The sequence below is a fragment of the Calonectris borealis genome, chromosome 15, assembly GCF_964195595.1.
Source record: "Calonectris borealis chromosome 15, bCalBor7.hap1.2, whole genome shotgun sequence".
Taxonomy (NCBI): Eukaryota; Metazoa; Chordata; class Aves; order Procellariiformes; family Procellariidae; genus Calonectris; species Calonectris borealis.
This window is the reverse complement of record NC_134326.1, coordinates 13,127,040-13,151,623: the sequence shown is the minus strand read 5'-3', so window position 1 is coordinate 13,151,623 and position 24,584 is coordinate 13,127,040. Positions and strand designations below refer to the sequence as shown.

Below are 24,584 nucleotides of genomic sequence, written 5' to 3'. Positions count from 1 at the left end.
AGGGGAGAGGGAGACAGCTGCCTCTTACAAACCTTGGAAATTGCCAAAGAATTACTTTTCTGTCCCTCAGATATTATTAGGTTCACTGCAGTTCTTCCCTCCATCTTACTCCAGTGATTCCCACAGTCCTCTTTTTTCCTGTGTACTGCTATAGAGCAAGTCACCAGGTATAAACAACATTTGCTGTTACCCTAAAAACGAACATTTGCGATTTTTAGTTTATAGGTGATGGCAGTAATGGAGTACCCAGGGCACAACCACTGAAACCACACCAAACCAGTATACTCTGCCACTTCAAAAGAGTTCAAACTCCATCCCAGCAGCATTCGTAGTAGACGAGGTAGGACCTGCTTTCCTGCAGCCCGCAGCGAGCCGAGCTGCTCCAGCGGGAACGCCTGCCCGGGGCTGTGGGCACGGCCAGGTCTGGCAGCGGGGATGCGGAGTCAAAGCTGGGGGCAGGTTTCCTCCAGCGATGCTGACTACGCTCCTAGTGCGCTGCTACAGACGACAGCATACAGAGCATCTTTATCTCCTCCAAAGGATATCCTTTACAAAGCAGTCACATCCTGACAGTCATGCTGCTTTAACTTTACTGCTCTAGTTAGAGGCATAATGTGGGGAGAGCTTAAAGAGATGTAACTGGACAGGCCTGTTTTAATTGTTCCCACTAGACCTGTGCTCTGTGACCTTGGACATCTACAGAGCCATAAATACGAGCTTTGATTGCTGTTCCCATAGTGACTGGCAGGAAGAACACACTGGAGGGTGGACTAGGACCGCTTCAAGCAGGCAAGCAGCAACTGGAAATGATTAAGTTCAGAAGCTCTGGGGACACTAATGTCACTGCAGGCCAGCCAACCTGGAAGATAAACATTGCTGGGCACTGTGAAAATGATTTTTCTATTTGCTTTCCACTGAGAGAGTGAACTAAGCTACACTGTAGGCACTGGGCTTGGCCAATGAGACCGTGAGCTCTTCTGAGGCAAATTTACCAGTCCTTTCTGCTGCTGGAGATGTCAAAGCTGCTAGCGGGGCCTGTCACGTTTGTGCTGTGCACACTTACTGTTGAGGAACAGGAACATCAGCCCTGAGCTCAGTCAGACCCGCAGAGCAGGCACGGCTGATGCACAGAGAACATTTCTACCTGGAGCAACACACAACGTGGGAGGCCAAATCACCCCCGGCACCTGGGCTGTCCCTCTTCCAGCACCAAAGCCAGCGTGGTTACTCCTCTAGTGCTCTGCATTGCGCACCGAGGGCTGTCACAGCGTTTGGTGTGGAATGGGAGACCATCCCACTCCAAAAGGGTAAGGACCCAGTGGATGCACCTGGGGATACGAATGCAGCTTGTCCTGCGACTGTGACATCCAGCTCTCGCTCTTACTGTGCTCTGTGCTGTGAATACAGAAACAGAACTCAAATAGCTCTAAACTCTCCTGTTTCAATATAAGAAATGGTGGGGGTTCAGGGAAAAAAACCTCACATGCTGGTGACCTGAGTATATAGAAAAGCAGCTCAGGAATATTTATATTAGCAGAGTGCACAGCTGGAAAAGCTGAGCTGTGCTAATGGCAAAGCTGCCAGAGTATTTCTGAGTGACTTGCTCAATAGCACGGCGTGGTGTGCTCGCTGGCTGCCCATCCACACGCAGCTTCATTAACTCCCCAGCGATCAGGGCCTTACACATCACAGAAGAACGGAATTTACACATGGTAAATTCAGATCTAGCATCGCCCACAGATCACTGAAAGTTATAACCCTGAAAAACACGACACCCTGACCGTCTCCATGAGAATGGAAAATAGCTGTTCTACCATCCAGGATAAATCAGTAATTATTCAGATGGAAAGTAACACTGAATCTACCTGTCTATACACTTTGTACATAACCCAAAGTCTCCAATTCACATATATTACGCTCTTCAGACTTTAGTATTGTGGCAACTTTAATGCCAAAAGAAAACAGATAAGCCAATAAAAGAAGAAGTACAAGGCATCACTTCTCCCTTACTACATATAGCACTTTGTCGTGGTTTAACCCCAGTCAGCAACCAAGCCCCACCCAGCCGCCCGCTCGCCCTCCCCACCCTGGTGGGACGAGGGAGAGAATCGGAAGAGCAAAAGTAAGAAAAGTCGTTGGTTGAGATAAGAACAGTTTAATACTTTAAATAAAATGATGATGATGATGATGATGATGATAATAATAATAATAATCATAATGTAATAAAAAGGAAAACAACGAGAGAGAGAGAACAAAATACAGGAAAAACAAGTGATGCAACCGCTCACCAACTGCCGACCGATGCCCAGCCAGTCCCCAAGTAGTGATCGCTGCTCCCTGCCCAACTCCCCCCAGTTTATATACTGCACATGTCATCATATGGTATGGAATATCCCTTTGGCCAGTTTGGATCAGCTGTCCTGGCTGTGCCCCCTCCCAGCTTCTTGTGCACCTGGCAGAGCACGGGAAGCTGAAAAGTCCTTGACTAAGCGCTACTTAGCAACAACTAAAACATCAGTCTGTTATCAACACTGTTCTCATACTAAATCCAAAACACAGCATATGCCAGCTATTAGGAAGAAAATTAACTCTATCCCAGCTGAAACCAGGAGACATATAGCATATACGTTAAAAAACCATGGTAATTCTGACGTTCTGAAGTCAAGATTACATGGTCTTTTATGAGAAGTTTAGTGGCACCCCACACTGTACTATCCTCATGACATAACTTATCATCCTGAAAGTAGATCTACTGAAAGTAGATCCCATCATTTTTTCAAGTAGTTGAGTCAGATTTGCGAAGTCTGCACATTCTTATAGTGGCCACAAGCACTTAAAGCATCAGCTATTTTTTTTCTAAGTCTGGTTCCTCTTCTTTTTTTTTTTTAACCAAGTAGAAAATGCCAGAATTGTCCAACATTCTTTTTTAAAATAACCATCTTGTGACCCCCTGATATTTATGCAGTATGGACCATCATACTCTGAAAAATCAAGCATGATAAAAAATGAATCTCTCAAATTAGGTGCTCAAATGTCTTAAGTTACCTTCGGAAATATTGACTAATAATAACTATTGCCTGCTCTGCTTCACTGTTAATCTCTCTTTCAGAAAGTGCACTTCTTGAACTGTAGAAAATGACACTTTTAAGAAGAATTTTGCATTTTTCTGACTGCAGCAAACCATATGGAGAGTGGCTGACAGGTCCTGATGGATAACACATATACTAGCAGCTTCCCAGAATACTCACCTCTGAAAAGAAGGAAGCTCTGCAGAAGTGGCCTGGATAGCTCCATAAATCAATGCCACACTGTTAATTCCTGACAGCTACTACAGATTAAGGGATAGTCAATTTTAAGGACTGGTCCTACAAAATTCTTGTAATCATTCTTTCAAAAGAGCCATAATCTCCACTTGGGAGCAAGAGAACCATTATATGCAAGTATTTGGTGGCTCTGTCGAAATTTCAGTCTAGCTCTTGGAAGCTAGTAAGTAAAAGCGCAGCCAAAGATGTCTCTTTTGTTTATATCATTTTTTTTCTCCCCTGTAAATTCAAATGTAAAAAAGCATTTAATTTGTTGTGGAATAGTTCGGTCACACTGGCAGATTACCAGTGCTGTAACCTACCACAGCCTGGACTAGGAAAGCCAGACATTAAGGAAATAGGATGCACTTTGCTTCACTCAGAAACAGAGAACTGGCATCCAGCTAGAGGAGAGGTTCCTCAAAGAGATGATTATGAAACCAGCCCTCACTTTGGTATCGCACCGACATTTTGACATACTGAGTCAGAGAAACACTTTTAATGTGTATCTGAGCACCTTTGCCTGCAAAACTCCCATTGCATTGACACCGCTTCCCCTTTCAAGTCACAGTAGTTCACAAGGTATGATGCAACATCATTGAAAATGTGCACGTATTTATTAGAGATTACAGCATAAAATATGCAGGCACCTTGAAATATATTTCAGACTGACAGCAGGCAGAGTGACTGAATATATGTCACGGGTTTATGATGAACTCTAAACTGTCTTCATTTAAGAGGCAGCATCCTTTTTTATAGGCATCCTTTATTGCTTGATTTATTCTATCTATCTGTAACTAACCTCTAGACTCATAGATTTAGACTCCTGGTGTGACGTTGCTTGAATGCCATGCACCTCAGAGCTCGACAAAGTGTTCTGACAAAGTCATTGCTTGGTCCTCTCTCACTGTTCAGAACAATGCCAATGGATGGAGAGATTAAATGATACCCTACTGCTCAACTGAGAACTCATAAAATCAACATATTTAGCGGGTGTTTTAGAAAATTTGTCACATGCTAAGCAGGAAAGCAAGAGAGGACTAGGAGAGATTTAGTGTTCCATTTTCCACTCTCTTTAGCTGTATTGCCCTTCATGTTTTCAGAAAGATTTTTTATTGCAAAGAATTAGGCATGAACTGATGGTGGGGTTGAGGAACTGAGCCTAAGCAAATCACAAATCACTCTCTTCTTGATACATAGAATTTGATCCCATATAGCAAAACCTGAGCACTTATGGAAGTATGCAGGGCACAGATGGGCCAAGTCCCACGCTAAGGCAGCTACCAGATCCCAGGGCTGAATTCAGGACCCAGGTTGTTTCCAGATGTGCAGCTCATGCAGAAACACATACAGTGCGTTTACAAGACGACCTCATTAATTTGAAGTGAATTATACAGAAGTAAGAGACATAACGTGCTGTGTAAGGGCATCATTACCTCATGACTTCATGGGAACTTTTTTTTGAATAAAGGCAAGGCATCGCCTACAGGATTTAGCTTATTAATACTAACATCAAAACCACATCGCTAATCCCACATTACCAAAGTTTCTGTTCTTCAGAAAGTATTAGTGAATTAGCCAATGCCTGCAGTATGACACACACCTAAAGGTTTGGATTTGGCGAGGAGCAGAAATGCATTGCCCAAATTTCCTGGCACCGTATGGTTGGGACCGGCTTCTTCCACTGTGCTCCCAGCACAGCTCCTTCTGCCCCGCGGGAACAAGAATTGGTTATCTGGTACTGAGAGATTTGGAGGCTTTAGATAGAGATGAACAGCAATTATGAAGGACTCAATTTTTGTACCCTAAGAGGCTCTGTCAGAAATGTCATTTGTAATTAATTAGAAGTGTATAAACCAGATAAAAGGCTGTTAAAGTCAAGTAGTTTTTAACCCAGGGAACTCTGGGTTTCAACTGCTGGCTGAAAGCTCAGAACCTTTTCACAAGTTTCTCTGTACTTTCCAGGTGATACTTCTGGCAGCACTTGAGTTTCCAAAATGAAATTTTTCAAAAGCTTCCATGTTTAGACAGAGCTCCTCAGCTGATTCTTGTAAGATATCCTGTTTTTCTAAAGAGACTTTCATTGCAATATGAATTTATTACAAACCATTTCACACGCACACATTTTCAATCATACCTTGTGGGTCGTAAGAGAGAGAATTTAATTTCGGAAACCTTAGGAAGCAATAATAATCTTTAACCTCTGGCATTGCACGAGAAGATACTGCATATTTTCTATCAAAATGAACAGCTCTAATAACCTTCCATTAATATCCATTTATATTTATTACTCCTTCATTAAAGTTAAGACACCAAATCCTTAATAAAAAAAATTAAATTGACATTTTACTTTACTTCTTTCTCTGTCTTTTAAAATGTTAATACTTAAGGAAGTCGACAGGACATGACATATTTTTATCATCGCCACACAGTTCAGCACTAGCAGCATAAACCCTTTGTGTCTCGCTTTTTGCCCTTATTATATCAAATATAAGCAGATTTTCACTGAGTTCACTGGCAGGGAACATCTCCTTACAGCAGCACATCCCCTCATTATCCAGCCCTCTCAGCTGTTCTCAAACTCACCAGGAGGCCATTTCCCCTCTGCTTTACAACCTCTTTTATGATCCTTGATGGCCTAAGTTTGGGGGTTTTTTGGTTTACTTTCTTACTTGATTCCCCCGTGTCGCGTTATAACATGACCTCAGCCAGCCTTCCCACAACCGTCCTTAACGACATGAAACCAGGCAAAGAGGGAAAGAACGTGTTTTTCTTTTCGTATGGTGAAAAGCAAGAGAGAACTCATGAACTGAGGTCAACTCAACATGAGAAACAGAGAATTGCAGCCGAGTTTCAGCTGGTGAAACAGCTGCCAGGAGGGTCCCAAGAGCCCGACACCCATTCGTGTTACCCTGACCTGGGGGAAAGCTCCTCTCTGTCGGCAGCTACTGCCCACCCCCGGGAGATTTGCTCCTCCTCTCTAGAGAACCGAGCTGTATTTCTGAACGTGTTTTTTCAGGCTTTCTTGGGGCCACTCACCTGCTTTTTGGCTATGACTGGGTTGAAATCACATTTCTGCTTTCTCATCTCCTGCATGGCCCTGAAGCCATGCGACACACACTTAGAAGTTTGGCTTCTTCCACCCAAGGACACAACGTCCTTGTGCAGCTGCAGTGAAACACGGCCAGCAAAGACGTGCGTATGTACTGAGGTATGCATTTATAGCAGCCACCTCTGCTGATGGATGAAATGGCGGCTGCCACTTTGCCTTTCAAACCAGCGATGCTCCACCTTTAATACAGCGTTCTCACATGTTTGGCCTCAAAAACATGCTGCTTTTTTCAGTGAGCCACTCCAACTCCAACTCAGCTGGGAACCACAGCAGGGGACTGCCAGCTTCAGAGGTGTCAGCAGAATCTAGAGATGAGGCGGCAAAGTCCACAGGCTCTCAACTTTACTAAGATGGAGACGAGAAAGGGGAACCACCTGCCAGTTTCTGCCTGCGCTGCCGGCACAAGTAGCTTCTGCATTTCCATTTCCTCCCTTCATGGGACATGAGCGTGCAAAAGGTGCAAGATGGGTCATCGACCATCTCCAGCCCAACGCTGCTGAGCCAACTCACTGCTGAGCCCAGAAAGAGCATGGCCACACGCAGCTAATGCTCACACACTAATAATATATTATCATCCTTCTAGATGAAGTAGAGACCAGGGGAGCAACTGTGGGTTGTGCAGGGGTCCGCAAAGAGGGACACAGGTTCGTCTGCCGAGTCATATTTAGAAAGGAGCTCTCCTTAAACACGTGCCGCCTCCACGCTGAGAGGCAGCGCTGAGTCCAGACACCATTTGAGAGCAGGGAGTGACATTCCTTTCGTATGAACCCAGCAACGCTATTTGGTTGGAAATTATTACTATTCAAAACAGCCAGAGATGCCACAATAACCCATAGGATAAATCCATACTACAAAATACACCTGAGGAGTAGAGCAGCAGCAGCCACCCCACATTAAAAGACAGAATCAATTCAAGTCACGAGGAAACGACATAGCTACTCCTGTTTGGTCTAGAGAAAACAACTGTATTCCACATGAAACATAAATTCAGAGTAAAGATTCTGTAGGCACAGTGAATATTTATGATTTCTCATATACAAAATACTGCTTTCAAAAGGAAGGATCCCATTATAGTTATGGACACATTTTTCTCCTCTTTAATAGGGTTATGCAACAGCTATTGATTCCTGATACAGTCTGAAGTACAATTAGTGTATTTGTAAAAGTGTCCTTTCTAATCACAGTGGACTTGTATAGCTCAAAGTACCTCACTCCCACTGAATAAGTAGGATTGTGGCCTTGACACAGCCAAACCCTCCGGCGTCAGCAGACAGCAGTAGGAAACAAAACCCTGAGGAACTCCTCATTTGGGCAGAAAAGGGTCTCAACTGTCCTTCCCTATTTTGTACCAGGTTAACGAGAAGCCCGTGTTAAGGTTTTAAGGAAGCTGGTTCGTTAACTGCTGCTCTTCAGCAGGCGAAACCCCAGCTGTGGGTCCCGTGCTGGGCTCTGCAGGGCTGCGGGCGCGGGGAGCTCCGTTTGCCAGAGGGCTCCCAGGCTCGCGCGCGAGGTCTCAGCGGGGAGATAGTCCTTCCTTAAAAGCAGATACTGACTGCTGAGTAAGGCAAAGATTTTTATTTTGCCTGCTTTGCTCTTCACTTCAGGTTTTAGAAATGCGAGATACACAGCTGGAGAGAAGTATAAAGGGAGAGAGAGAAATATTAAAGAAAACCATGTATTTTTCTACCGAAAAGCAAACATGGTGCTCAGTGGATTACATTTCTCTCATTTCTTTAAGATAAGAACAGTGTTCAAAGGAAAATCTCCTTCCCTTCTGAGCTATTCAGTCATTTTTAACACGATTACATCCTAAATATCACAGTATTTGCAAAGGATTGGGATCACAGTGATAGGTGGGTAAGGTGCTTTCCTTGCCACCTTTCTATTTACTTCTGTATTTCATGCTCAATATCCTTGGCACAAATAGCTCTATCTCAAGTACAAATGTTATGATAAAACAATAGTTATTGAGCTGCTCACACAGCATTACAAATGCCGCATCCCAGACCACAAACTGATTCACGGTGCAGCATCTCCCAGCTACCCCGCATAACGGCAGCATTAGCCAGACTCTGCCGCAAGGCGAATATGTTGCCTGACTTGCGCTGAAACAAATGCTGGTTTGCCTGCCCCTCTCTCTGGGCAGTTGTCTAATGATTGCTTTTAGGACACTTACAGCTGCAGTTAGTCAATAACCTGCAGATCCTATTACAGCTGACATCCCAAAAATGGTCCTTAGAGCCTGCAGACCAGGTACTCCTCCCAGGGCACAGGCAGTAAGGTATGCCACTCTGGAACATGGTAGCCCTCCTTAATCATTATCAAAATGTAAATGAAAGGCAACATTTTCTATAAACATCTGCATTCTAGAGGCTAAAGGGTATTTTCATCATTTTCTGTAAGACCTTCCAAAAAATACCACCTCAGGGAGCAGACTAACCTACTAGACAGATACATCATGTTAAATGTGTCACCACATCCTTTTAATCAGTGCATAGTCAATATTCTGTATTATATGAATAACTAATTAGTTTTGCAACTTATTTCCATAGATGTCATTGCAAAATCTATCTGAGGAATGTCATCTGCACTTGAGAGAAGGACAAGCATTGTAATTAAGTATTAAGCCATTTCACCAGTGTGAGTCTGCCATGGAGTGTGAAATGGCTATAATTCACATTTTTAAGACCTCGCATTTATTAGCATCTATTTTCTACTCAAGGTTAGCAGTGTGCTGCACAGAGAGTTAAAAAAAGCAAAAAAAGCTCACATTTTTGTTATTCAAATGAATATACTTGCATGTCTGACTGTACAGATTGGTCACACCGATAGGGATTCTCTCAAGTCCCAGAGGACGTCTGGCTCATACACCTTTGTGAACAGCACTCGAAGGTTAGATGAATGCTCTGATTATGGAGCAAGCGACATTCTGCTGTTGAAAGCTAATGACAATCCTGGGCGCAACACACCTAGGCAGGATACAGATCTTGTATACAAGAAAGATATTCAATCTGAGGTAACAGTCAAGATTGATGATTAATATCTCCCAGAAAAAGGCTTTGTTTGCATTAGGAAATCCCTACAGAATACATGCAGAGAGAGAATAATGAACCAGGCTGCTGTATTTTATTCAGGGCCCAGAAAAAGTTAAACTGGTCTCTGTCTGGAGCCACTGCTCCAGTTGCGATTATGCTGCTTAATAATATGCAGAAGAGGAATCTTGTGTATCCTCCCACCAACCACCACATGAGAGGGATATTTCCACTGCTCTATCCCATAGGCTATGCCATTTGGCAGCAATTTCATTTAGAAATCTGCCTCCTTACCTCCCTGTTCCCACTCCTCTGTTTTCACTTGAAGTGCCACGTAGCTCTGGTGGAATACGCACGCTCTCGCACCCACGCACTCCTGCAGCACAGGGGACACGCGTGCCTACGGGAAGAGCCACGCACCCCACGGCAGGCTGCTCAACCACAGACTCCAGCTGCTTTTTCTTTTTTCCCTAGCTTCAGCTTATCTCATTTTTTACTTCAGCGATATACTGTGTTCAAAACACCTTCACGCCAAGCTCCCCTGCCTGCCAAGCCTGCTTTCACCATCCATCGGCCCTCTTTGAGGAGGATCTGCCTGTCTATGGACAGATCCTATTAGCAGCACCGTGAGCAGGGCAGGGCCATGATTTATCCAGCTGGGATAAGTCAGGAAAGCTCTATTAGCACCTCTGCCATTTCCCAGGCGCGTGCCTCCTGAGCATCTGATCATATCTAGGCTTCATCTGCTAAAAACAGGGAAGGAAAGGACACCAAGAGCTAAATCCCCTCTTTCTGGTGCTGGGTGTGAAAGAGGTGAAGGCCATTAAGAGAAGATTTCCTGGGGTAAGGAAAAGGAACAGCAACCCCCCGCTCCTCTTCTTTGCAATATAAATACTTTAACAGATGGAAAGCCGCGGCAATCATCTGCCTCCTTAACTCCAAGCCTTATATCCAATGGTGTAAAGAGATCGTCATACACTGCCCACAAGAAGCCTATGGAAAGACCATCTTTGATTTGGGTGGCTGTGGCTTGTCTTCTATAATAGATGAACAGGCAGCAACAGGAGGAAAGGCTAAAGCAAATTGGCCACGGCTGTGAAATCAGTGTGAATTCTGCTCTGAGAAAGTCTCATCCAACAGCAAGCATTTCAGGAAGCCTTAGCTGTCATGGGAAAATTGTTAGATCAGATTTGTCTCCTAGATTAGAAAATGGAGAGTGATGAGGACCTCTGCCATTCAAAAGAAACTCATCAGAGTCCACTTAAGTTAGCTTGACGTTTAGAAACCAGGAACCTGTTCTCTCATTTTAGTCGTACGCTAATAGGTGTGTGTTGACTTTAGTGGAGGTAGTCATATAAATACAACCCATCTGTGTCATATGAAAATAGTTGTATTTGTTACAATGTGGAAAGTAAAGCTCATCCCAAGGCAAAAGCCTGTTGTCTTTTAAGCTGGTAGGACGACCAAAATTCTTGGGATTACACTGGTGTAACAGAGAAAAGAATTGCATCCTTTCTGGTAAATCAATCGGAAAATAACACCAGCTAGATAGAAGGCTACATTGACCATTTTTGCCTTGCTGAAACCTCCCAGGAAACCCCAAGTGTTTGCTGTAAACTAAACAGTGTTTCAGTATCACACACTAGTCTTTATAAACGACTCCTTTCCAACCATAACTTCCTCTTTCATAGCATTCATTTTTTGCTTTTCCTCTAATTTTTGTTCCCTTAATCTTTATTAATGTAATGGGTTTTAAACAGAAACATTATTTGTGTTCATACTTACTGAAAATGTCTCTGCTGCCTTGTGAAACACAGCTGAGAGAAACCTTAATTCGATAAGAATTACTGTTTTGCAAAACGAGTATTGTTACATTAGCTGAGCACTGTATTTAAATTGCTTTTGTTACAATGGGTCTCACTTGGACTATTTGGATAGTTCAATACAGTGCATGGTAAGGTAGAATTGCACTAATAAAATCAAGCTGCAAGTACATTTCATCTGCCATTTGGTACTTTCAGTGCTTCATAATTAACTTTGGTCAAAAATTACCCCTTCAAGCCCAAGGGATTAATTCTCCCTTAACTATATTTGAGCATTACAGGAAAAACAGTCATCCCTTGGTTTCCTGGCCTTGGATGAGCAGTTTACTGCATTTTTAACCTACAGTAATTGTGGATGAATTCCAGGTGTGTGCTTGTCCCTCATGGAGTGAATTTCATGCTGTCTGATTTCTTTTTACTTAACTCTGGGAACTGAAATGCCCTAAACCAGATTTCCATGCTCCGGGTGCCCCTGCCCGGCACGACGCGGCCGCTGGGGAGGTACCTAAGCCAGCCCTGAGCCCAGTGCCCATGTGGCGTACACCCTCCCAGCTTCCAGCACTCAGCAGTTTGACAACATCCTCCCGACATTGTTTCTTATATCAGATCACCCACTTTTTAATTCCCTCCCCTCACATTATTTTCCTTCTTCCTTACTCATCGGCTAGTCTAGCCTTTACCCCTTGCCTCAGAAGAGTGCTGATCCTGTGCTTCTCGGACAACTTCTGTTAGCCTCCTTGGCATATATTTGCCTTGTGGAAGAAGATAAATAGAGGAAGGCAGGTGATTCCTGCCAGTGTCAAGGAGAGACTCTCAAGACAGGCTCTTGCCAAGTTACCTGGGCGCTACTAAAATAATCCAGTGAGAAAAGGTCATCTTTAATTCAACCTTTATACATAAGCAATCACATTACCATATGTCAAAGACCTGCATTAAAAAGAGTCGATGAGTACAAATATTTCAATGTTCTAACAAATCGCCCAAGCCCTCCCCCTAAACTATTTTGGGATGATACTAATTTGCAAGGTAAAAATTCCAAGAATTTGAAAATAAATTGAATTTGTTTGCTTTCCTTTTTACTGTTTTTGACCAGTTTAGAACCCAATGAACAACTAATGGTTTTTCAACCATTTCTAGTCTTAGGTCATTATTAAAGAATATTCTAGATCCCAGATAGAAAACATGAACCATTAGTAACACCCTGCACGAAACAAGACATTTAGGAGCTCTGGCATTTCTATTACAACTGACACTGGGCTGAACAGGATTCTTGTTTTAGGACACATGAGTTTCTCCGCAACATGGGAGAGCACCTCCTGAGAAGACGCAGCAGCAAAGTCCAGACCTGGCTCAAACAAGCACCAAACCGATTTTTGTAGCCTTTTGTGGCTCTCTGATGGGCTCAGCACGTGAGGAAAAAGCTCCGCACATGTCGCCACCTGAATTTTCTCCATCTAAGCCATTGCAGACGAAAGTGTTTTAAAAAGGGCACTCAGAAAAGAGACCACACCTTGTGTGTTCTCCAGGATGGTGACCACCTTGTAGAGCAGCCGGCTACTAATAAATGAATTATGGCTCTATGAACCGAAGACCATTTGTCAGCTAAACAGGGACAGAAAGTCTGTTGAGAACGTGTGCGCCATCACTCGAAGCGTGTCAGTCTTTGTGACACATGGGCATGACTGGAGGCCTTTGGGAGATGGGAGGAAAAGAAGGAAAGAAATAGAGATGATGGCACGATGGCATACTGCCTATCTTGCAGGGGAAATCAGTCTGTCTGTTAAGGAGAGGAGGAAGGAAAGGAAGACACAGAGATGGTCTGACTCCCAGTGGTGACAGAAGCAGTTGGTCTCCTCTCTTTCTGATAGTGACAATCTCGTCACCTTATTATGAAGCCTCCTAAAGAAGAAGTGGGAGTCAGTACGGTACTGAAAAGAGCAAATGGATAAATCACGTAACTAGTCGTAACCATTTGGGCTAGGAAGAGTGATGGAGGTTGGTGGCATCTGGTGACAGCCTGCAATAGCTGCATGTGCACTTTCCCACCCCGAGAACTTCAGGCTAAGGAGGAAAGAAAGTTTGCACTATTTATTACAGAAAAAGGTCTTTTAGAGTCAAAGAAGCTACTGAGTGCATGTTTACAATGCTGCTTTCCTAGCAGTGTATGACAGCTCGGGACCCATAGGCTGCCATCTCATTCAGTCCCATTTCACTGCAGCGTCTTCTTAAATAGGCCAAAAAGACACCTTATGCACACACACTGCTGTCAAAATAGGAAGGTGCCCAAAAACGTCCCCCCTAGAGTAAGATTATTTTCTCTACTAACTCTGTACTGCACCCAAAAGGCACCATTTTACCTAAGAAGCAGCCAGTGCTCCAACATGTATATGTGTAGAGAGACATATGGATGGTTCTTGGTTTGGGGAGGAATAGAGCATTTGCTCTTGGGAAACCTTGATTTCTCTACCCAGTGCCACCACTGGCTCTTTTCTTCTCAGGGTGGTGGAAAAAACATTTATTTTTGCCAAGATAAAATTTTCAGAAGCACACTAAATGTTTTAGGACCCTGTGGGATTTTCTTTTCAAAGTAAATCCTATTCAATGATTTTCCCTTAAAAAGAAAAAAAGGAAAAAGAAAAAAAAAACCACCAGATTTTTAAAGGATTTTTTCAGTCCACTAATTTCAAAGAAAGTCAGTTATCTAACAGCTCTCTACATAAAACAAGTGAAATAACAACATGAATTTAAAGCAGATCAAATATACTGAATGAACTCCTAGCATGGATACTGCCATTTAATTAATTTCAATTTCATTTAGCTTAATTCTCTTTGGAACAGAAGCATACTCGATCAGATTAAGGGCATTTTAATTCACATTTGTCCCCTTTAATATGACACCCTACACTTACTTGGATTAAATTCCCCTCCCATGTTTAGAAAAGTCCTAAGTAACCACAAACTCGGACCTTAATCTTGCATCTCTTTTGCACTGCTGAAAATGAGACTTGGTTTTGTAAGTTATTTAGATGCTATTGGATATTTTAACCATGATCTTGATTTTTAATTTTTTGCTGAAAATGTCAGCAAAGATGGGCTGTGCCAGAAAACCTTTGTCACCTGAACCTCACCTACAAATCCACCCACCCGCCGACTGCTTCGTTTGCTTGCTCTGCCCGGAGAAACAGAGGGCACGTGTGCTCTGCACCACCGCAGCCTGCCCTCCTGGGCTCCTTCCTCCACAGCAGACCCTGGAGCTGCCCTGGCTGCTGCATGTCAGGCTGAGCAAAGACCCTGTTTCCTCTTTTTGTAAAGGAAGTATACTAAGATTGGGAAAACCACAAGGCAGGGTTAAAGTCACTGCATAGAGAAAGAGAACAAACTTTCATAACAAACGGAATCGCACCACCGCTGCATATCTTGTCTGACGTATGATCCCCAGAGGGCAAAATGGGAACAATTAGAGTGTTTCCAGAGAGAAGCTGAGAGAGAGCAATAGACCCAAGGGAAGGCAGCCAGGATATTCTTCATCTTCCACAGTGATCTAGCTGGGCCATAACTATCTCCGGTATCAGAGCAGAGAGAGTTAATGAGAGGTCCTCTCCCATCTCGGTGCATCTGCAGTAAATCTGCAGCGCTCCTGCACAACTCCAGCTGTCTGAAGTTTGCTTCATCCCCAGCAGTTTCCAGGAAAGGAGAGTCTGCAACCCAAGACCTAAGGACAAGATGTCCTTCTGGAGATTTTTTCACCTTTTCTCTCTCTCTCTTTTTCTAAGGAAGAATAATTAGAGCATTGGTGGCAAACCCCAACAGCCCTCTTGGTCAGAAGGTATCAGGAGATTCAGTCAATAATTTATTAGGTCATATGATTAGTCTCTTTTCAGAGACTAGTAATCCAAACTAACCTGTAGTGCCACACTTTTTTAAAAAATATAAAATAAATATAATGCCCAGCATTAGCTTGCAGGCAAAGCTGGTTCTCAGGAGCTGTGCTGTTTATTCCCTCCCGATACATTGCTGTCAGCAAGCGGCATCTCTGCAAGTGTCAGCAGTTACATGCATGCACAGCCAGTCCCTGTGTAGGTCAGGGAGGGTTTGCATTTCTGCAAGACACATAATGCTGGAGAGTTTTATCCTTTTGCCTGCTGCTACTCCCTGTGATTCAGCACAGACTCCAATACCTTCCTGCACACCCAGGAAAAGATTTCACTCCTTCTTTTCAAAGGCTGAGCCCAGGGTAAGCAGAGCGTGTTACAGAGGAGGAACTATGCTCTCATGACCCGTGATTGCCTTTAGCTGGTCATATTACACGTAAACACAGCAGGTCCCTTCTCCTCCATGGCATCCCCTCGGTGATGCCTTCCAAAGCGAACCCCCAAGCTCTTATGGAAAAGCAGAAATGATGCCCAGCAGTACGCACAACTCCAACAAGGCACCACTGAGTTACCGTTAAACCATATTCCAAAGTTTACCTTAGTTCCTTGAAGGGGTCTGCCCTGACATTGGGAGTTTCTATAGATTTAGGGAACACTGTGCCTTCTGCTCCTGAAATCACAAAACAAAACAGAAGACAAATTGTAAACATTATAAGCTGTTATCAGGGGAGTGATTGTCAAATCATACCTAGGTGCAATTTAACCCGTCGCCTGACCCCATTTCTCTCTTGCACACATCCCTTCTGTCCCCAGGAAAAGCCAGACCTTGATCATCTGAAATTGGTTGCCTTGATTACAACTGGGATTTGCCTGTAAACTGCACTTCTGGCTGTAAAAGCAGCTGCTTGTGCCCTGACTGTGAGAGCTGTTTGCGGACCCAACTGATGCAGGAAGCTTGGAAAAGATACCCTCTTGGTAACCGGCATCCAATTCAGCTACATCCCTCACTAATGAACCTGGATGCATGAAATTATTTCTTTGGCTGGGCTCTGATTGATACGCAAAAGAGAAAACCCAATTTTGGGTCTACCACTGCAAACGTCTCTCAGGTCAGGCTGTGCTCCTGCCTGGGGAAAAGGAGGGAGGTGTCCGCCCGACGACGTGCAGCGCAAGCAGGCTCTGCTCTAGTCCCAGCCCAGCCACCGGGTTGATGTGTGACCCAGAAGTCATTTAACTTCTGCTCATTGCCTCCTTCTCTTAGAGATGGGGGAGTGGTTTTAGATCGTGAGCTGTAAACTGCTAGGGAATACGAACAGCTTTCCTAAGTTTCAGGCCACTTCAATCCTCTTATGTGACCACCTGCATAGCCCAGGTTGGGCCGTTTCACCCAGCCATCCCTGCACCGGGTCCGTATTTGTGACCGAGCCATGCTGCGTCTCTCTAGAAAGATGTGCTCTCCCAGTCTCACTGTTTTAAGCCAAAGGCAGCCCATGCCATCCTTTGGCAAGCCTTTCTGCTAATTGTTCTAATTTAAAAATGCGCATCTAATCTGAATTGGTCTCACTTCAGCTTTCAGCCACTAAATCTTCTCGCCTCCTCGCGTGCCAGCCAATCGGCCCTGCATGAGCAGACCCTCCTACCACCTTCTGTAAGTAGTTACTGACGGTGACCCAACCTTCTCTTTTATTCTCTGAAAAGTTACAGCTTTCTGAATGAAAATCACTGTGAAGCAGATTTTCTGGATTTCTCATTGCTCTTTTCTGAACCCACTCCACTTTTAAAATACTCTGTTGGGGCACAGGAGTCCCCAGGTGCTGTCACTGATGCTCAGTGCTGCAGAACGTCACTTTCTCGCTCCCGTTGAAACATCCAATTAAAACACAGCTAAGAACGGTATTAACTGCCTTACACACAGCAGTGCACTAGAAATTAACGTTCGTGTTCTCCAAGATATAGCTACCTACCCAGTGAGCAAGGATGACCTATATTCCTAAATCTAGACCTGTGGTCTTGTGTTCAGATGCACTGTGAACAATTAGTTATTCGTTATCTGTATTCATCACAGCAATTTCAGTGTCAGCACGCAAGTGGCACCAGTGGCATTTTTTTATTTCCTTAATTTTTTCTTTGATAAAGCTATTGGTGCAAACTACAGATCCTGATGAGACCTCTTATGTATACTGTTTGAGATCTCTCTTGACATGTGCTATTATAGTCACCACTACAGAATAAAAAATGTTCTGAGATGATGCAAAACATGTTAATACAACATCCTTCTGTAACTTCTGCTGTAAGTGAGAAACACCTATGGCTTCAATAAGACTACACTTTCTTTGCACTGAAATAAATTAACTAAGCTGTCCCACCGTGTTAAAGAAAAAAAATCAGAATGAAAATAAGTACTCTAACATTTATAAAAAAAACCCAACTCCTTTTTAACATAGAGAAAAACAAAGTAATCTCAAAGATGATAAAAGCAGTCTAAAGTTCGAAGCTTTATACTTGGAAATTGAAATTGATCCTATGGCACAATACAGATATTTAGCTCTTAACTTTACTGTAAGCCTTCATCGTTACAAGTTGTCAAAAGCAGCTGTAACTTGCCAGCCATGACGGTTATTATTATCAGATCTGTCCTCTCTCAACAGTTTCCAAATGATTTAAGTCTCTGCTTATCCACACAATTGCCTTGGCTATTAGCTTTGCAGTGAAACTTAGCAAAAGACGCAGCCTGCACATATCTGCATAATAACACAATGATTTTTGAGGGGAGGAAGATGAGGAAGTGCAGCTGGAGAGGTGCACATAGATATTCTTCTACCCTTTCCACCTGTATTGCTTAAATGGTGACTACGCCGGTAATTTTAATTCATTTTTACACACTTTAAGTCAGCTACTTAAGTTATGCAAAGCCCAAAATAATGATCTGCACATAACCAAAAATGCCTGCAGAATAAGGAGAAACTTTAGCATATTTCTAATAACTTGGGGTTTTCTAGGCTTTCAATATTTTATTTAAATGCAGGAAGCAACTTTGGAAACAAAGCCAGTGAAGACTCCAATGCAGTAATTTCAGGAAGGCTGAAAATAAAAAAGCCTGCTATTCCTTTCCTCCATCTCCGTGTTTTCCTTTCCCTACACACAGTTGTTAAACCCTCTTTTCCTGTCTTCTTAATTCCCAGATCCATGGAAGAGTCCTTACGCACCAGGAACAGGAATGAGATTTCCAAACCCTTCTGTTTCTCTCCTTTGATACGAATGAGAAATGAATGCCACCTGCCTTGGTGAGGCTTCCTGCCTTGACAATATAATTCCTTATTATTCTGTTTTAAGAACACAAGATCTCCCAAAGGGCCATCTGTCCCTGCCACCAGGTAGGACATCAGCCACGAGGGGATGCCTAGGGACCAGGATTGAGACATCCCTCCGTTGACTGTGGCTGTCAGCAGCTGAGGGACTCCTTGAGCTGGCCGTGTCATCCAGCCATTGGAGAGACGCTGATAAGTTTTTCTCACCTCACCTAATTATCATTTTAAACGTCCCCATTTCTGTAGCAGGGGGCTCACAGATGAATTAAATACTCTGGAGAAGTTCTTCCTTTGGTTTCAACCTGCTGCCTGATGATTTCACTGGATGCTTGTTCTGCCTTGGACTGTGAAAGACAGTAAATAACCATCCTCTTTTTTTGTGCTACTGGAAATTTTATTTCCACTCCCACCAGCCCTCTCTCCTGCACTGAAGAGTCTCGGTCTCTGCCTGGGGGATCGGCAGCTCCCGCAGTGCCTCCCGATGGAAACAACCGCCTTGGACAGATTCAACTACAATGGACATTTGTGTCAAAGCCTGGCTCTTGGCCACTATGGAAGTCCCTAGCCAGGCTGTGATAGCATCAGTGTTGGATGGCGTTGAAAGTGAAGGCATTAGGCTGGAGGAAGTGACCTCATTTAGTGGTTTTGCTAAAGGCTTTGGCAAAAAAAGAAAGAGAGTTTGAGGAAAATGTGCTGTTGACACTGAATTGGACTATTCTGGCTCTGCAGAGGAGAACTGGGATGTCATGGAGAAACAAATGTTTGACTTCAGGGAGTGGAAGAAGAGAGAGGGTGAAATTTAAAAATATGAAATCCAAGGTCATGTGCTTAGAAAGTAGTAAAAATTTCTTCTCCATGTTGGATGCTTCCAGGATGGGAACATCCCTGGATAAAGGCTGAGTGCTACTCATGATTCATGGCAGTGGGACAGGGCCAAAGGGAAGGCAAACGTGACATCAAACTGAAAGGCAAGAGGCAAGTCTAACAGGAACATAAAAAAAATCACATTATTTTAAGAATCATCAATGAATCCTTGAACTATCATGTAGCCCCCAGTGAGGAAAGCGTACAGAGAGGAAATACTGTCATGCCTGCACGAACAGAAAAAGTCTGTCCTACAAAAGAAGACTGGAAGGACTTGGCTTTTTAGCCTAGCAGCAGGAAGGATACAAATGCTGTATATAAATACATTAGGAAGATAAATAACTTGAAGAAAAAAGAACTACTGGCTCTAGGCCAATGTTGGCATGAGAGCAAGTGGCAATAAACTGGTCCCAAATATATTTGGCAAGAAAAGTAAGTGTTTTCTAGCCAAAAGAGGAGCAAAAATGGGAGCAGCTTTTCAGTTAGATGGGACAGACAATCTAACAGATTTGACAAATTCATGACTGTAAGACGTGGCGTCTCAAAACCAGGGGACAAGATTTGCAGGACCAGAAAGTGCCTTCTAGTCTTGCACGCCCCTAGTCTTATTTTCACTGTCCTCTACCAGAGGAATGATGGGTTTTGGCAAATGGTATTAATGCACAGCTCCAACAGTTCAAGAATTTGCTGCTACAATCTCCTTTCTCAATCAAAGCTGCTACATCCCTCCCCTTCCTTTACTGAGTATAAAGCAAATGTAAATCAAATTTATTATTGTACAATACAGCTTCTGCTTCCCGAATTATGTGTTATTAAAACATTTACTATCTACCATGAAAAATGCATAACACAAAATTTCTATTCCATTGCAAAGTACTGAAAATATTTTTTTTCATCTTATGAGAGTCTCTGCTGCTGCTAAGGGTAACTTACCTGCAAACAGCCAAAGATAGTTAGAAGAAAACAATCATATAATTTGTATTTAAACATACTGTACTGTACATCCCTAGGCAATAAATTATTCTTTCTCAAGTATTATATCAGAGCGACTTCTGTTAAAAGCCATACCTACTGATTCCCTCTTCTGACACTGTGTAATTTACCACCGATAAATGTTCATAAACAGTTTGACTGAAAAATCCATAAAGCCATTTCAGCTTTATTTTAAGTTCCATTTAACGTCCCTCAAAAATGATTTCATCAATGTGTTTCCATTAGCTGGTTCTCTGCCCAATAACTTAATTCCACACAATCAGTCAGGAACTTATAAAGCATATGACAGGATCTACCTAAAGTGTTTTGAATCACCATAAAGATTCACCCAAAGAGTGTTTTTTTATTTTCCCTTCTAGTGCATAAGGTGGGGGGGCACAAATGTCAAAGACCCCTATATGTGTTACTTCATGCAAGAACAAAAATCAAGAGTCCTATGGTGAGGGAACATTTACAGCTCAATTTCAGGGTTTGGGGATTTTTTTTTTTTTGTTTCTTTCTCTTCTTTCACTGGAGGCTCAGAAGACAGACTGCTTGAGAACAGGTCTGCCAAATTAGAGTTTGCATTTTTCTCTGGCACTAGTGGTTTCTTAGAAGCCTACTGCCACATCCAGGAAACAAGCCTGGTTGTGGTTTGGACCACTGCAAGTGAGTTGCTGGAGTGACATCCAGCTTCTGGACCTCCTCTCACCTCCCTCTTCCCATCCTGCACCCGCCATAGGTGCCTCCAGTGCCACTGGTCTGTGGCATCTTCTGAAGAGCTCCAGCTCCTGCACAGGAAAACACCGTCCTTTCTTGCTGCAGAGCACCTGCCTGGCCCAGCAATCTGCCCCACTGCTTCCAACATGGAAGCAACAAAAAGAGACAGTGGACTGGGTTTTTGGCAATCATCTTGCTCTATGACATGAATCCAAGACATAGCATAAAACAAGGTGTTTTTTTATCCCAGTTTCACATTGAAACAAAGCAGAAGCACCACGTTCTGTATGTGCATGTTGGTCTGCCAGTCTCCTGTTGAAGAGTGCCTTTTGAAGCATTAGCCCTTTTCATGCAAATCTGGAATTGGTTGATCAATCTCATGAGCTTTGTGAGAAAAGACCGGGAGATTACTCACACCCCACCAAGGCAAAGGCTCTGGTGTGAGCTCAACACTGGCTGGATGCCAGCAACTCCGTTGGGGAGAGAGGAGTTACAAATAATCCAAGAAGGGAGCAAATTTCAGCTGCAATGTGCATCTTCTTAACCAGCAACAAATCCAACCAGAGGAAAGTGGGCATCAGCAGTTCAGCTTTCCAAGTTGCCTCTTGCTTTCCCTGTGTGCTGCAAAAGTACCTGAGCTGCATGACACTGTCCTGGCACCTTCCCTGGTGCAAAGGCAAGGGCCGTCCCTGCTCCCTCTGGCCAGAACTGGGCTCCATCCATCATGGCAAGATACTGATCACATACCGCTCCCTCTGCACAAAACTTGCTCTAGGCTTCTACTGCTATCAGCTGGAAGGGAGAGAAGAAGAGCTCAAATGCAATGCGTCGAGAGGTATTTTTAGACTGATGATTGATGCTCCTGCTGTCAAGGGTAGGTGGCAATCAGCTGAACAGCACTTGGGGGTGAACAGAACGCAAAGGAGAGAAATCAGGTTTCTGCTCAGGTGCAGAGGCACCTGGTTAGATATTCCCCACTTTCCTTTTTCTTTTCTTTCTAGACAACACATTTCTTTCCCACTCTGTGTATTCTTTTAGTAATAATTCCAGACTCAAGGTACACCTTTAGTGTTGTATATCACTGCTTTATAATGAAATTGGGGTCTCAGAAGCCTGTGATGAACTTGGTCATTAAGTTGGCTTAAGTGTATCTTCTCTTTAGCGCTCTGCCTTAATGTAGTACTGTGCAAATGAGGGGAGAAGGAGAAGGATTCGCTATGATTTTTTTCTAGCTAAAGTCGACAGGCAACGTATAGCGTGCTGGTGATCTCCATAAACTACCTCTATTCCTGCTATTATTGATCAGGATGCATTCAGCAATTTGTTCATGAAAACACCCATCTGACGAGGTTCTCTCCCCTGTAGGTCTCATCAGGGTAATATGTGACAGTCTCAGAAAGGTGCCTGTGCAAACAGATGTCCAGGAAGTAAATCCAATACGATATAGGTAGAAATGATTTGTGCCCGCTTCTTTTAATTCCTAGCTTTAAAAGCCTTATTCAACCTTAATTTATGTTTTTAAATGGATGAACATAATAATTGCTGTTTTTCCCCCTGAATCCCATCAAATCTGAAATCAATAAGAGCTCCATTTCAGGGCCCAACAATAATAGCCTGGCTAGGCTAAGCCACTGCACTGAACAAAAGCCATAAAGCTTCATTCATGTTTCTTTCTAGGATACTATAAAAACAGTTCATTGCAAAGGTCCGTCTGTCTGCCCACCTTCGTTATCAAAGTGTTGGGGAGTTGTTCTTTTAAGGGCAATATACGTAATGAAATCATGTGCAGCATCAACAAAGGTGTTTATAATAAAAATGTAATATAATTTATTTAGAATCTTTTAGATGTTGGTCTTGGCACTGTATGCACATGGGGAGTGAGTCAACCCTTAGGCACTGGGCTGTGGTCGAGTTAGACCAGACGGGAACTCCTTGTGACTCCAGCACCACCAGCTCTGCTGGGTGGAGGAGAAGCAGTTATCTGACTCATAGTCCCAAGAAATAAATGGAGCCTGATTTTAAGCTAGAAAAACTTGCAAACAATAAGATGAGCCGCAAGCTCTAAGATGAGCATGTGGGTCATTAGTGATGTATGTGTCTGGAGACACAGGTTGATCTTCAATAGCCTAGCTTCAGTGGTTGAATGTCTGAGAAATATAAAGGGAATAACAGAAAAGAACAGAAGGGCTTGCATCCAAATTGAGAAAAGACATACGAAGAAAAGTTGCTACAGCTTATGCTGACCTCTAGATATTTCCTTCTTGACTACTTTTGGGGTCCTTCAACACTTTTTCTGCAGCTCAACAATAGCAACGTCATCACTGAATTCCTTTCAATCTCTTCTTGGCATTCTTGTGCAAAGTTGCAAAGAAACTGAGGAGAGCACCTGAAGTAGGAATACACAGTGGAAATTTATCAAGGAGAATGTTATGTGAGCTTCAAACAGATCAGGTTGTGAAGGCTGTGGAAGACACTCAGGAAATAAAATATAAATCTGCCACACTTTCAAACTTCATTTCAGTGTTTGGTGAATGTACAGTATGTTTCTTTCATAATCCTTGTGACATTTAATCAATATTAATCTGATGGTGGATGATTCTTCTTTTTCCTTAAACAGGATTAACGTAACGCAATCTGAACACATTTCAGCCTGGACTAGAAGCCTATACACTTTACATAAATGCTATCCTTTTTGCCTGGAATGTACTTTGAAGCAAAAGCAAACACAAGGAAAACTTCTCAGTATATCTCCCTCCTGACACGCATTGTTCCCTCCAACAAAAGACATGTTTACAATCTGGCTGAGTGGATTTTGAAAAAGGAGGGCAATGTTATTTGAATTCGGCATTAAAAGGAATGGACAACCATGTCTACACCTATTGCCCTCAAGGCAGCAAAGCAATCAGAAGTATTCATTCAAGAATTGTATGTTTGCTCAAGATCTGGTCATTTTAATTTCTTCCCTTATACAATGGGGAAAAAAACTTTATTTGGAAGAAAGCATCCAGAAATCCCACCCCAGCCTCTGGGGAAAAAAACTCCACTCAATTCAACCGAATCACTTTTTTTCTATATACTTTTTAAATTCTTTGTCACTGCTGATTACAAATTAAATCACTTTTTCACACCTGACTTTTATGTTGATACGGCAATAGCGCAATTCCTAACTAAGAATAAAAAAGAATTTTCTTGTGGCTTTAATCACTGATAGGAAACATATTTCCCCCCCCTCACTGCTCCTTAATTTTGCTAAATGTACTTTTTTCCAGCACCACAGCTCTGCAGTGAGTGCAAAGAAATTTGATGAAACTCCGTTGCCATGACTGAATGCTACAGACAGTGCAGGCTGTTTCCAGTCTTGCTAGTGCCAGTCTAAAACCTGGTATCTTCATTTGTCAGCGTATCTCCCTACTTTCCTCATTTTATCCTCTGTCCCTTCTCCGCAGGTCCAATGACTACACGACAGCTTGGCAATTGCTCCGGGACTGCATTAGTATTACTGCTTAATTACCTATAGGGAGTGCGTAGTGAATGTTCGTAGCTGCTTCCTAAAGAAGTTCATACATCTTCAGCAAAAGG

General features: G+C 43.1%; 1 protein-coding gene across 2 annotated transcripts in view; it reads right to left on the bottom strand.

Annotated features, from left to right (window-relative positions):
* Positions 1–24,584, bottom strand: part of SGCD (sarcoglycan delta) — a 258,375-nt gene that overhangs the window by 27,163 nt on the left and 206,628 nt on the right. For both annotated transcript variants that reach the window (XR_012675910.1, XM_075164266.1), the window contains exon 7: positions 15,739–15,811. Coding sequence is in view for 1 of the 2 variants with exons in the window: in XM_075164266.1 (XP_075020367.1) it covers positions 15,739–15,811 (73 nt within the window). In the remaining variant the exon portion in view is untranslated. The remainder of the gene's footprint in view (positions 1–15,738; positions 15,812–24,584) is intronic.